Here is a 12,501-nt window from a genome sequence, read left to right on the forward strand (position 1 = left end):
CCTCGGTGCTTCCCGCCAGCCCAGACTGCTCCCAGGCCGGCCCCGCCCACTCCGCGGTGGCCCCGCCCCCGGCAGGCCCCGCCCCCAGGCGGAGCCGGCGCCCCAGCGCTAACGGGAGAGGCAGCGGAACCCCTGCGCGGGAGGCGGCCACCCGGCGGGAGCCCTAGAGGTACCGGCGGGAGCGGGGGAGTGGAAGCACCGAGGTCGGGCCGGACAGGGGAAAAGGTGGCTTGGCGTGAGCCTGGGTGGTGTGTGTGTGTAAGGGGGGTCCTCGCCGCGTTCGCCGCGTGCACCCTCCCAACCTCCGTCCGGGCTCCGGTTCCAGTCCCGAGTCAGCACGTCCAGTCCCCTGCCTCCGGCCGGCGGCCTCCACTCTCTGCGTGACGGCGCGGCCGGTCCAGTGTGCGGGCGGCTGAATGCGGCGACCCCCGACTCCTCCGGGCGGCGCTGGCGACCGCCCCTGCTGCCGGCTGTGTGAGGGGCTCCCCCTGTTCTGGGGCTCCCCTTGTCTTGGGGCGGCCTCCTCCCCAGCCTTTGCACACCGCCCCCCGGTCTCGGCCCCCGCCTGGCCTGGGAGGAAACATCTGTCGCCCCCTTGGCAGCAGAAATGGGGTCATGACCTCCAGATGTGCTGGGAAGCGTCCAGGGCCTCCTCCTGGGGCAGCCAGGCCTTCCGGATCTGTGGGGGCGGGGCCGGCCCCCTCCCCCCAAGTGACACAGGCTGCGAGGAATGTCCCGGCCTCAATGGACCCTGTGTGAGGCTGCTGGGTGTGGGGCAGAGCCCAAGAACACCCCCCAAGGCAAGGCCAGAGCCCAGCACTGGGCCAGAGCAAGAGAGGCACCCCATGGGCTGTGTGCACACACATACACAGAGCTCAGCCCCCGCGAGCAGGGACCTACACAGCTCCCCTCTCTCATGTCCCCTCCTACCCCACCACACACAGCACAGCCCAGGCCCAAGACCAGGGCCTGCATCATCACCACACACATGGCCAGCTTCACACTCCTCAGCCTCCTCTCAGGCTCCCAGTGGGGTTGGGAAAGGACAGAAGTGTTAACCCCATTTTAGGGATGAGAGAACAGAGGCTCAGGAGTGAAGTCAGAGGTTGTTCTAGGAGAAACTAAGGGAGAAGGCACCCCGAGCTTGGTGGCCTACCCTTGCTTTGCCTTGGAGCTTAAGCTGAGGGGTGCACAGAGCCCCGGCCCCCACCTGGGCCACACACATTGTCACTGGAGGGCGCACAAAGCCCTACCAGCAGTTGCCTGTGCTCCTCGTGGAGGGTCCCACACCCCTGTCCTGCTGGCCCACACCAACCTGCGTTCACCTGCCAGGAGTGAAGCGGTGGCTTCCCTCACGTTCTCACCCTTTGCACCTGCCCCTGGCCTCGCCACATTTCCGCATTTAGCAGGTCCCCGGGACCTTGGGTGTCTCAGTCTTACATCCTGTGAGACCTCAGACCTCGAGCCTCAGCCCGCCACCCCCCACTCATCCCACACCTACACACACAGGGGCGAGAGTGGGCAGGTACTGCACTGTTTAGGCTCCGGAGACTGACAGAGCCGGGTTCAAATGCTTGCTGTAACGTGGAATTGCTTCAGGCAAGAGCATCCCCTTCTCTGGATCTGTTTGACCATCTGTCGCCTGGGGTTCAGAGCTCCCTGTCAGTATCAGTGAGGCCAGGGAGGCGGCCGTCCCGTGGGTCCCAGGTCCAGCAAAGGGGCTCGGTCAGTGTGACTCCTTCGCCTGCCCCCGGGCATGGCCACAGTGGCCTGCAGAGAGTGAGCCTGGGCCTATCCTTCGGGCCCGGGGGGATGGGTCCCATGACTGAGCTGGTGTGACCCCAGCACCTTCCTCAGGATATGGGGCTGGGCAGGGGGCTGGGCTCAGAGTTGGGGCCACTTCCTGCACTGAAGGAAGTACTCTGGTCGTTTTTCTCGCCCTACCGGTGCCCTCCTGTGTCCTTGAGGTATTGAGGCCAGGAGGGCCAGGGCACTGAGACCCAGCCCAGCTTCTGGGTGATCAGCTCCTCAGGGACCCTGAAGGAAGTGGTGGGAGGGGCAGGGAGGAAGGTCTCTGGGGACAGGACGTCCTCCCTTTGTCAAGTGGGTAAGACCCAGACATCAGAGGCCCCATGGGCTTCCCGTCCCAGTGAAGACAAATCGTCCGTCCAGTTGGGCCAGGACTTGGTGGGGACCCTCATTCTGGGCCCAGGCCAGAACCAAGGTGTGTGAGTGGGAACTGACCGCCCGCCCCAGGGCTGCCCAGACTCCAAGACTCTCAGGGCCAAGGCCCAGACAGCCAGGCCCCTGCCCCTCACGTCGCTGGAGGAGGGGGCTGGAAACCTCAGCCTAGGGCAGACGAGGAAGTGGCCAGGAAAGCGGAAGTGGCTTTGATGGTCGCGGAGGGGGGGGGCCGGAAGCCAACCCGGCGTGGTGGAGGACCAAGCTGGGGGCCTGGGTTCCTGTTTTCTCCCCAGGCCCCTCTGAATAGCCCCCTCCTCCCTCAGGGCAGGAACTGGCCTGCCGCCCGGCCACCAACCTCCCGTGCCCGCCAATGCGACCCGGCCCCCGGAGAGCCAGGCCCACATCACGCCCATGTGGGCCGGCGGCGTGGGGAGCCCTCGGCGGGGCCCGGCCCCTGCGCCCACCGATGACCTCTTCGCTCGGAAGCTGCGCCAGCCGGCCCGGCCCCCGCTGACCCCGCACACCTTCGAGCCAAGACCAGCGCGGGGCCCGCTCCTGCGCAGCGGCAGCGACGCGGGCGAGGCCCGGCCCCCGACACCCGCCAGCCCTCGCGCCCGTGCCCACAGCCACGAGGAGGCCAGCCGCCCCGCCGCGACCCCCACCCGGCTCTTCACCGACCCGCTGGCACTGCTGGGGCTCCCGGCCGAGGAGCCGGAACCCGCCTTCCCGCCGGTGCCCGAGCCCCACTGGTTCGCCCACTATGACGTGCAGAGTCTGCTCTTTGACTGGGTTCCCAGGCCGCGGGGGACAGGCGGCCACGCAGAGGCCGGCCCTGGGACGCCCGCCTCCGCTGAGGACCTATCTGCGGGCTCGGACCTGCTGCTCGAAGCACCTGGCTTCGTGAGTGAGCTCGGGGGTGAGGGCGAGCTGGGCCTGGGTGGACCGGTGTCCCCACCCGTGCCCCCGGCACTGCCCAACGCGGCCGTGTCCATCCTGGAGGAGCCACAGAACCGAACCTCGGCCTACAGCCTGGAGCACGCAGACCTGGGCGCTGGCTACTACCGCAAGTACTTCTACGGCAAAGGTAAGGGGAGGGCTGGGCAGCAGGCCCTGTTGCCCGAGGAGCACAGAGTAGGGCTCCTGAGTTGTCCTTTCCTTGTCAAGTTCCTGGCCACTCGAAGAAGGGTCAGGGTCTGCCTCCTGGGCCAAGGCTGCCCTGCAGCCCAGCTTTAACCGCCTCCCTGAGGCCTTCTGCCTCCATCTGATTCATCGTACCCCACCTACCCCTCCGGGCTGGGGAGAAAATTTCTATCAACACTTCTGTGAGGTGAAAAGTGAGGTGTGAAAAACCTCTCTGCACCTGGGAACCTCCTTCTCGTCAGTTCTCAGAAGGGAGGGCCGCAGACGTCCTGCAGCTGAATACTGGGGGGTGGGGGGGGACGGGCGTGGCTGGCGGGGCCCTGCAGCACCTAGGCCTGGAAGCGAGCAGGGCGTCTGGGGCCCAGGTGTCAAGTGTGCGGAGCCGCCGAGGGGGCGGGGCAGAGGGCCCAGCGCGGATCGGGATTTGGCCTGGCAGAGCGGGGGCGGGGCTGCGGGGGGAGTGGGCCTTAGTCGAGGGTCTGAGCTAGGGGAGGGGATGGGCCGTGGGGGCTGAGGGTGGATTTAGTGATGGGCGTGGTCGAGCGGCGATGGGACTGGGGTGGGGGGAGCCGGTCATCCACCGCCTGGCCCTCCCCCCCTGCTGCCCCCCCTTCCCGGCTCTAGAACATCAGAACTTTTTTGGACTGGACGAGGTGCTAGGCCCGGTGGCAGTGAGCCTGCGGCGGGAGGAGAAGGAAGGCAGCGGAGGCGGCACCGTGCACAGCTACCGCATCATCGTGCGGACCACACAGGTGGGCACAGGCGCGGGATCGCAGCGCGCTTTGCGTCCTGGAAAACCTGTATGGATTCTGAGCGCCCCCTACGTCCCCTCCTCAGCTCCGGACCCTCCGCGGCAGCATCTCGGAGGAAGCGCTGCCGCCGGGGCCCCCGCGGGGCCTGTCCCCGAGGAAGCTTCTGGAACACGTGGCGCCGCGGCTGAGCCCAACATGCCTGCGCCTGGGCTCGGCCTCACCGAAGGTGCCACGCACGCTGCTCACACTGGACGAGCAAGTGGTGAGTGGCCGGTGCCCCCCTCACAGCCCTACAGCCAGGCGTGGCCTGAACCCAGTCTGCTCAGCTCCCAGCTGCCCAGCCCTGACCCTGACCCTGGGCTGGCCGGTGACCCCGGGAGAGCTGCCTTTTCAGAGAGGGCTGCAGAGGTCAAACAGAGCCTTGCCTCTCAAAGTAAAATCTGTAGACCAGCAGCCTCCACATTCCCCGGAGCTTGTTAGAAATGCTGACTTCGGCCCGGCTGGGACCCACTGAATCAGAGCCTGTGCTTTAAGAAGATCTCAGGTTAATTCCCATGTACATGTCAGTTGAGAAACGCCGATCCGACTACCTGTTCCCCTTCCTGCAAGTCCCTCTCATTCCCTGTCAACTTGCCCTGCAAGGTGCTGCTTAGTTTCTTCTCCTTGCGGGGTGCTCACTCCTTCCCAGGGCTGCCCATTCCACTGTGGGGCAGATCAAGCCAGTGGAAGCCCTTCCCTACCCTGTGCTGAAAGCTGCCCACTGGCTCTGATTCTCCTCCTCCATGTCATTCAGTCTGTCAGCCATTCAACAAACATTTTCTCACACCTTGCTGCTGGGCCCCAGACTAGACACTGGGGACATACCCAGACCAGGTGCTGTCCTTGAGTAGTTCACAGCCAGTGGGGAGAGAGACCCACAGTTAATTCTGGAGCAGTGAAAGGGGAATATCGAAGGCTCCAGGGGGCACCAAGGATAGTCTTGACAGCCCTTCCTTGGCTAGGGGTTTAGTACCATGGTGGAAATGTAAGGGCTTGAGTCAGGAAGAGCAGGCGTCTTCTGGACAGAAGAAACAACTTGTGTGAAGGCTTAGTGACCGAGAGCAGATCACATTGGGGTCCTACGGGCAGTTCTGTGTGCCTGGAGTAGCGCTTGGGGGGAAGGGGATAGGGAAGGCTTGCATTTGGTTCTGGGGGCACTGGGGAGCCATGGAAGGTATGAAAGGTAGAGCAGCCCTCAGGTTGCAGTGAGGAAGCCAGACTGGAGGGGCAGGGAGGCCAGGCCAGAGGCTGTTGTAAGTCATCTAAGCCAGACCTGATGGTGACGACGGCAGAGGTGAAGAGGAGGTGACAGTCCAGGGGTGGGAGGAACACAGTGAGGGGCTGAGGTGCCAAGAGGCGGGAAGGACACCTGGGCAGCTGGAGAAACGGGTCTGGGGCTCAGGAGAGCGGTCTGGGCTGGAGGCAGAGACTGGAGTGTCTTCCTGCCGAGACGGAGGTGGCAGCCACTGAGGGCGGAGACCCCGGGTGGAAAAGAGGCCCGGGCCTGAGACGCTGGGGTCGCGAGGGTCTCAGGCAAAGTGAGGTTCCAGTTCCAAGCGTCCGCTGTGGTGACAGCGTGCCAGGGGAAGGCATGCCCGTGGGCTGAAGGAGCGGCAGGGGTCTTGCAGCTGGGGTGGGGGCGGGGCTACAGGAGTCAGGAGAGACAGAACTGAAGTGGGGACGGAGTGTAGACAAGCTTCTTATGAAGACAAGCTTCTTATGAGCCGGAGGAGCCAGAGCACCCTGAGCTGTGCACGATTAGCCCCGGATGGAAAGGAGCCGGGAGCAGCGTGAGCAGAGGGGGTGCAGGGCTCAAGGCCTCCAGAGGCTGGGCTGGGGGTGCCTGGGATTCGAGGGAAGACAGGCTCGCCCTGAGAGAAGGAAGGTGACCGTGTGATCATTAACTGAGCTCAAGCGAGCGCGCCGTGTGCCGGGTCCCTTCCACGAATCACCTCCTCTGTGGTCACATGGGAACCACCCCCCTCCTGGTCCCTTCCCACCTGTGACTTCCTTTACTCTCCTGAGCACTGGGGCCGGGGGGGGGGGGAGGCGGGGAAGGGCAGACCGAACCCACTTACAGGCAGAAACACCGAGGTGGCTTAGAGAGGGTGGTGCTCAGGGCCACTCGCAGAGACAGCCCAGCCCCCGGCTCATTCCCCGAGAGCCTGAGGCCTGCGCCCTCTGCCTGTGCCCTGCCCCGCAGCTGAGCTTCCAGCGCAAGGTGGGCATCCTGTACTGCCGCGCGGGCCAGGGCTCGGAGGAGGAGATGTACAACAACCAGGAGGCGGGACCGGCCTTCACGCAGTTCCTCACCCTGCTGGGCGACGTGGTGCGGCTCAAAGGCTTTGAGAGCTACAGGGCCCAGCTGGACACCAAAAGTGAGGCCGGGGGGTGGGGGTGGGGGTGGGGGTTGGGGAATGTGGGGGGGGGGTGGACCGGCGCTGAGGGGCAGGTGGCCTTGGTGAGAGCCACCTGCATTGTCACCGCTCCACCCTGTACTGGCCTGGGGCTGGGGCCTGGGTTGAAGAGTTCAGGGACCGCGCGGCCAGGCAAGCCATGGGCTGGAAGGGAGGACTGGGATGGTCCCCCAAGGCCCTGACGCGGGCTTGCAGGCCCCACTCCCTCCATCACACATACACCCCCTGCCTCCCGGGTTGGAAGGGCCCCAGGGCCCCTTACGGAGCAGCACCTCTGGCCTCCTTCCACTCTCAGCTGCTCCACTCATGGTGGTGCCTGGGCCAAATCTGTCCTCTCCTGGGACATCCACCCCCGCCCCCCTCGCAGCAGGCCATTCCTCACTGAGGTCCTCATTCTGTCTCCGCACTCCCACGCCGCCGAGCGAGGCTGGAGGCTGGAGCCTGCGGGGGAAGGGGAAGGGGAAGGGGAGCAGCCGCAGGTGAGGCCCTGACTTCATGGCCTGGTGGCTTGAAGGCGTGGTCCACCTGCTGGGTGGGGTCACAGGAGCTCGAGACCACACGTAGGAACGGCAAGTTCAAGCCGATCCCCCTTGCTCTCCCTCTGTGTCCCTGAATCCCTGGCCACAGCGGATTCCACAGGCACGCACTCCCTGTACACCACGTACCAGGACCACGAGATCATGTTCCACGTGTCCACGATGCTGCCTTACACCCCCAATAACCAGCAGCAGGTGTGAGGGCCTGCGACGGGGCTGGGGGCTGGCCAGGGGCTTCTGGGGAACCGTGGAAGGGTGTCATGTGGGCGGGTGGCATTTGAGCCTCGGCCCGAGATCTCTTGAGCCCTAACAACCTTCCCCAAAGGTGTCCCTCTCCAAAGACAAACACCCCGGACCTTCCCCAGGGCCAGGTGGGGGAGCCCCGGTGCCCAGGCTCTGCCCTGCGGGAATTAGGAGGGGCTTGGGGGAACAGACAGGTCCAGTTTACATCTCCCGCCATCTAACTCCCAGCTCCTGCGGAAACGCCACATTGGCAACGACATCGTGACCATCGTGTTCCAGGAGCCTGGCAGCAAGCCCTTCTGCCCCACCACCATCCGCTCGCACTTCCAGCATGTGTTCCTAGTGGTGAGGGCTCATGCACCCTGCACTCTGCACACCTCCTACAGGTGGGTGCCTGGGTGGTCCCAGTTCTGCCACTGCCACAGACCCTCCCAGTGGCCCCTAACTACCGCCTCCCTCCTCCGCTCAGGGTTGCCGTGAGCCGCACCCAGGACACCCCGGCCTTCGGGCCGGCTCTGCCCCAGGGCGGAGGCCCCTTCCCGGCCAACGCCGACTTCCGCGCCTTTCTGCTGGCCAAGGCGCTCAACGGCGAGCAGGCAGCGGGCCACGCACGCCAGTTCCACGCCATGGCCACGCGCACGCGGCAGCAGTACCTGCAGGACCTGGCCACCAACGAGGTGACCACTACGTCGCTGGACTCGGCTTCGCGCTTCGGCCTGCCCTCCCTGGGCGGGAGGCGAAGGGCGCCCCCTCGGGGCCCGGGCGCCGAGCTGCAGGCGGCGGGGGCGCTGGTGTGGGCCGTGCGCGCCGCGCCCGGGGCGCGGGGCGCGGCGGGGGCCGAGGCCCGCGGTCCCGACGACGCCGAGGTGCCCTGCCTGCTGGGCATCTCCGCTGAGACGCTGGTGCTGGTGGCGCCGCGCGACGGCCGCGTAGTCTTCAACTGCGCCTGTCGCGACGTGCTGGCCTGGACCTTCTCCGAGCAGCGGCTCGACCTGTACCACGGCCGCGGGGAGGCGATCACGCTGCGGTTCGACGGGCCTCCTGGCCATGCCGTAGGCGAGGTGGTGGCGCGCCTGCAGGTGAGGCCCGGGAGCAAGGCAGTTCGCCGCCGGGTCCCTCCCCGCCTCGCGGACGAAGCCGGCTGTGGCACCCGTCGCTCCCGCCTCCTCTCCCGCGAAAGGGGAAATCGGGGGTGGGGGCAAACCCTACCCTGGCGCTTGGCAGAGCTGGAACAGGGGCGCGGATGGGGGGGAGGGAGGTCCTCGGGCAGGTGACTTCCGGTCTCTGAGCCTCAGGGCCTCATCTGCCCGGGCGTAGGGGTGCGGGGGGTGTGGAGTAGGAGGGCCGCGGCGGCCTGGGACCCGGGCTGGGGCGGGCAGAGCTCCCGCCCCGCCCCGCTCACGCCCCGCCCCGCCCCGTCCCAGCTGGTGAGCCGAGGCTGCGAGACCCTCGAGCTGGCGCTGCCCCGCGAAGGCCAAGGCCGCCTGGGCTTCGAGGTGGACGCCGAGGGATTCGTCACGCACGTGGAGCGCTTCACGTTCGCGGAGACGACGGGGCTGAGGCCCGGGGCGCGCCTGCTGCGCGTGTGCGGCCAGCCGCTGCCCAGGCTGGGCCCCGAGGCCGCTGCCCAGCTGCTGCGCTCGGCGCCCAAGGTCTGCGTCACCGTCCTGCCCCCCGACGAGAGCGGCCGGCCCCGCAGGTCAGGGCCTGGATGCGGGGTGGTGGGAGGACCTGGCAGCTGGCCGCTGCGGAGCCATTAGCATTCTCCGGAGAATACCGTGGGGGAGGGCTCTCCTCCAGAGAATCCCACATTTCTTGATCTTTCTGAGTCGCAGGTGCAGAGTGAAGCCAAGCTCCAGTAGCAACCCCATCTTTTTCAACATATCATCCAGAGACGCATACATGCAATCGATCACTTGCCGCCTTAAGACAGGATATGCAGACCTTCCCCCAAAGGGCCAGATAGTAAATATTTAGGTTTTCTGGGCCACCTGGTCTCTGCTACAGCTATTCAACTCTGCTGTAGCCCAGAAGCATCCATAGAGGACACACAAGTGAATGCATTTTCTCTGGTCCACTAGACCTGCATTTGTGGACACTGAAGTTTGAATTTTATTTTCGCATGTCATGAAATGTTCTTTTGATTTCTTTCAACCATTTAAAAATGTACAAACCACTCTTGGCTCACAGGAGAACGACAGGCACACCTGCTTAAAACAGAAGCGAAAAGGGCGCAGGCTGGATTTGGTTCCTAGGCTTTCAATCTCTTCCCTGGGTGATTTACTTGTGTTCTTACTCAGTGCTCACAGCAAGCCGTGGATCGGTACAGGGGCCGCCGTTTCACAGATGGAGAAATGGGTGTTCCGAGGGATGTGCCCAGGATACTCAGGGGCAGCACTGGGTCTGGGAAAACTGGCCCGTAGTCGGGCAAACATTTTGTCGTTGTTGTTCGGGTGTGTGGAGAGCTGTCCTGGAAGTGAGCCTCGGGCACAGCTGGGAGGGGGGCTGGAGACGCGGGACACTGGGGACAGGGCGTTCCCGCCTGACGCTGCCCATTCCTCCCGCCAGGAGCTTTTCGGAGCTGTACACGCTGTCTCTGCAGGAGCCCAGCCGGCGGGGGGCCCCGGAGCCGGTGCAGGAGGAGGCCCCCGGGGTGGTGACCCTGCAGCCCACCACGAAGCAGCTGTTCCAAGTGTGCCTGCTAGAGGCGGGCGCTTCCACAGGGCCTGGGGACCTGGCTGAGGAGAGGACGGAGTTCCTGCACAGTCAGAACTCCCCGTCACCCCGCAGGTGCTCCCTCTCGGCCTCCCCTCTCGTCCAGCCCTGGTGAGGCTGGACAGCCCCGGTCTGCGAGAGCAGGGGCCATGGGGGACGGGGGACGGGGGGCGGGGGGCGGCTGCTCTCGCTGGACCGTCCCTGCTCTCCCCAGCTCCCTGTCAGACGAGGCCCCGGTCCTGCCCAACGCCACCCCGGACCTCCTGCTGGCGGCCACGGCCAAGCCGCCGGCACCCAGTGCTGGCCCGGAGACACCGCCCACGCAGGTGAGCAGACGCAAGACTCGAGCCCAAAGAGCAGGGGTGGGCACAGAGGCGGCGGTGGCCGTCACTGCATCCATACCCGTTCATACCCCACAGGATGGGCCAGGCAGCCCCAGTGGTTGTGAGGACAGGGGCGACCCGGCCCCAGAGCTCAGGGCCTCCTTCCTGCCGCGAACCTTGTCTCTGAGGAACTCCATCAGCAAAAGTGAGTCTGGAGCAAGGTGTGGGTTATGGGGGGTTATGGGGGGTCATAAGGGTTACGGGGGGCGGGCGGCACGGAAGAGGGGCGCTGGCTTGGGCTCCCCTGGCTGAGCCCGGCTCCTCGCGCCCACAGTCATGTCAGAGGCGGGCGGTGAGACCCTGGAAGACGAGTGGCAGTCCATCTCCGAGATCGCCTCCACCTGCAACACCATCCTGGAGTCACTGTCCCGGGAGGGTGAGGCCACCAGGGTGCGGGGGGTAGGAGCCGGGAGGGGGTGGGGATCTTCCTCCCTTTACCCACCCACCCAGATGGTCCCTCTGTCCCCACAGGACAGCCCATCCCAGAGAGCGGAGATGCCAAGGGAGCTCCAAAGTCTGACGCTGAGTAAGCCTCCCCTGCCGCTCTAGCCCCTGTCACTGCACCTGTGTGACCTCCGCACGCGCTAGAGTTCAGCGCTGTCCCAGGCAGGGCTCTGCCTGCGCGCGCGTACGAGTCTGAGAACACAGGGGCTGGGCCCGTCTCGTTTAAGCGGGCTGGGGGCCGGGGGCCGGCCGGAGGCGCTAACACCCACCTTGGTCCCACGACCTGTCCCCCACGTCCTCAGGCCGGAACCGGGCAACCTGTCGGAGAAGGTCTCCCACCTGGAGTCCATGCTCAGGAAGCTGCAGGAGGACCTGCAGAAGGTGATGACGGGGCGGACCGGGGGTGGGCAGGGACTTGCAGGGCTGCCCCGGGGAAGGGGCCGGGCTCTGACACGGGCCTCCCGCCACCCCAGGAGAAGGCCGACAAGGCGGCCCTCGAGGAGGAGGTGCGGAGCCTGCGTCACAACAACCGGAGGCTGCAGGCCGAGTCGGAGAGCGCAGCCACGCGCCTGCTGCTGGCCTCCAAGCAGCTGGGCTCCCCTCCTGCCGACCTGGACTGAGCCGTCTGTGTGTGTGGTCCAGCCTCAGCCCGGCCAGGGACCTGCTTGGAATTGCTCGGGTCCTTCAGGGGACCTGGGTCACAACGGGCCCTGGGCCCTCCTCAGGAACTCTCCCTGCGCACGGAGGCGCGTTTTAGCACTGCCCCCCCGCCCCCCCCATGTGGTGGTCCAGTTGCCCCTCCCTTATCCCTGTTTGTACATATTCTGTGGAGAAAAGGGGACTTCAGGGAGTAAAGAAGCCACTACTATTTGTGTCTGTGTGAGGGTTCGTGCCATATGGAGCGGTGGGGGGAGGAAGCGGTTTTGACCCCAGAGGCTCCAGCCAAGTTCCCGGGACTGGTTAGAAGGGCAGGCCTTGGGGACACTGGCTCAGGCTTAGGTCGGCATTCAGGGAGGCGTTCTCTGAAGCTAGGCCACCCCTTGGGTTCTCTCCCACAAACATTTATTTGATCTGTTGGGAAGCAGATGGTCACGCCCCACACTTACTCTGCTTTATCTGGGAGCCAGGCCCGGCCAGGCGCTTGCCCTAGAACCAAACCTGAGGGACTGAGACCAGGGATAGAGGGACAGAGGTGGACCTGCAGGCAGGTGGGGGAAGGAGTTTAGGGGTCAAGGAGCGCCTGATTATGCTCCGATGGAAAGGCCGCCTACTTTTCAAAGCCCTGCCCTCCAGTCAAGGCCCCACCTCTCCTCTCTGTAGTCACTGAGCCCCCAAGACTGGCGCTCCCTCGACCCAGGGGTGGTGACTGCAAGACACTGCGAAGGCCAAGGGAGAGGCGTGGCCCGGGTAGGAGGACCAGGGCCTCAGGCTGGGAACGTCGTAGGCACCTACTCCATCCGCTTCCTCGGGTTAGGCGCCTTCTCACCTCCCTCGCCAGGCTCGCCCGGGCCCCGCCCCCGGGGCTGGGGTTCCATCAAGCCCGGCCTCTAGTGCTGGGGTCGCAGGTTCGCGGGAGTCCTGACCGGGCGACCACGCTCGGGTTCCGCCCCTTCCGCGGAAGCGCAGCTTGGCCTGGCCCCTGATTGGC

The 12,501-nt window shown here is 65.7% G+C and overlaps 1 protein-coding gene across 3 annotated transcripts; it reads left to right on the forward strand.

Moving 5' to 3' along the window:
* Window positions 1-97: 97 nt before the first annotated feature.
* Window positions 98-11,721, forward strand: SIPA1 (signal-induced proliferation-associated 1). 3 transcript variants are annotated; one of them, XM_039244797.1, is made up of 16 exons: window positions 98-169; window positions 2,508-3,268; window positions 3,949-4,076; window positions 4,162-4,338; window positions 6,319-6,493; window positions 7,160-7,263; window positions 7,540-7,697; window positions 7,781-8,390; window positions 8,736-9,010; window positions 9,880-10,101; window positions 10,241-10,352; window positions 10,446-10,554; window positions 10,684-10,785; window positions 10,860-10,935; window positions 11,156-11,234; window positions 11,327-11,721. In XM_039244797.1, the coding sequence occupies exons 2-16, from the start codon at window positions 2,596-2,598 to the stop codon at window positions 11,471-11,473; spliced, it is 3,147 nt and encodes a 1,048-aa protein (XP_039100728.1). In that variant the 5' UTR covers window positions 98-169; window positions 2,508-2,595; the 3' UTR covers window positions 11,474-11,721. The 3 variants fall into 3 exon arrangements, with proteins under 3 accessions (XP_039100728.1, XP_039100729.1, XP_039100726.1); XM_039244798.1 differs by having other exon boundaries at window positions 10,881-10,935; XM_039244795.1 differs by having other exon boundaries at window positions 10,241-10,554.
* Window positions 11,722-12,501: the final 780 nt, after the last annotated feature.

The sequence above is a fragment of the Hyaena hyaena genome, unplaced genomic scaffold, assembly GCF_003009895.1.
Source record: "Hyaena hyaena isolate Hyena2069 unplaced genomic scaffold, ASM300989v1 scaffold_248, whole genome shotgun sequence".
Classification (NCBI taxonomy): Eukaryota; Metazoa; Chordata; class Mammalia; order Carnivora; family Hyaenidae; genus Hyaena; species Hyaena hyaena.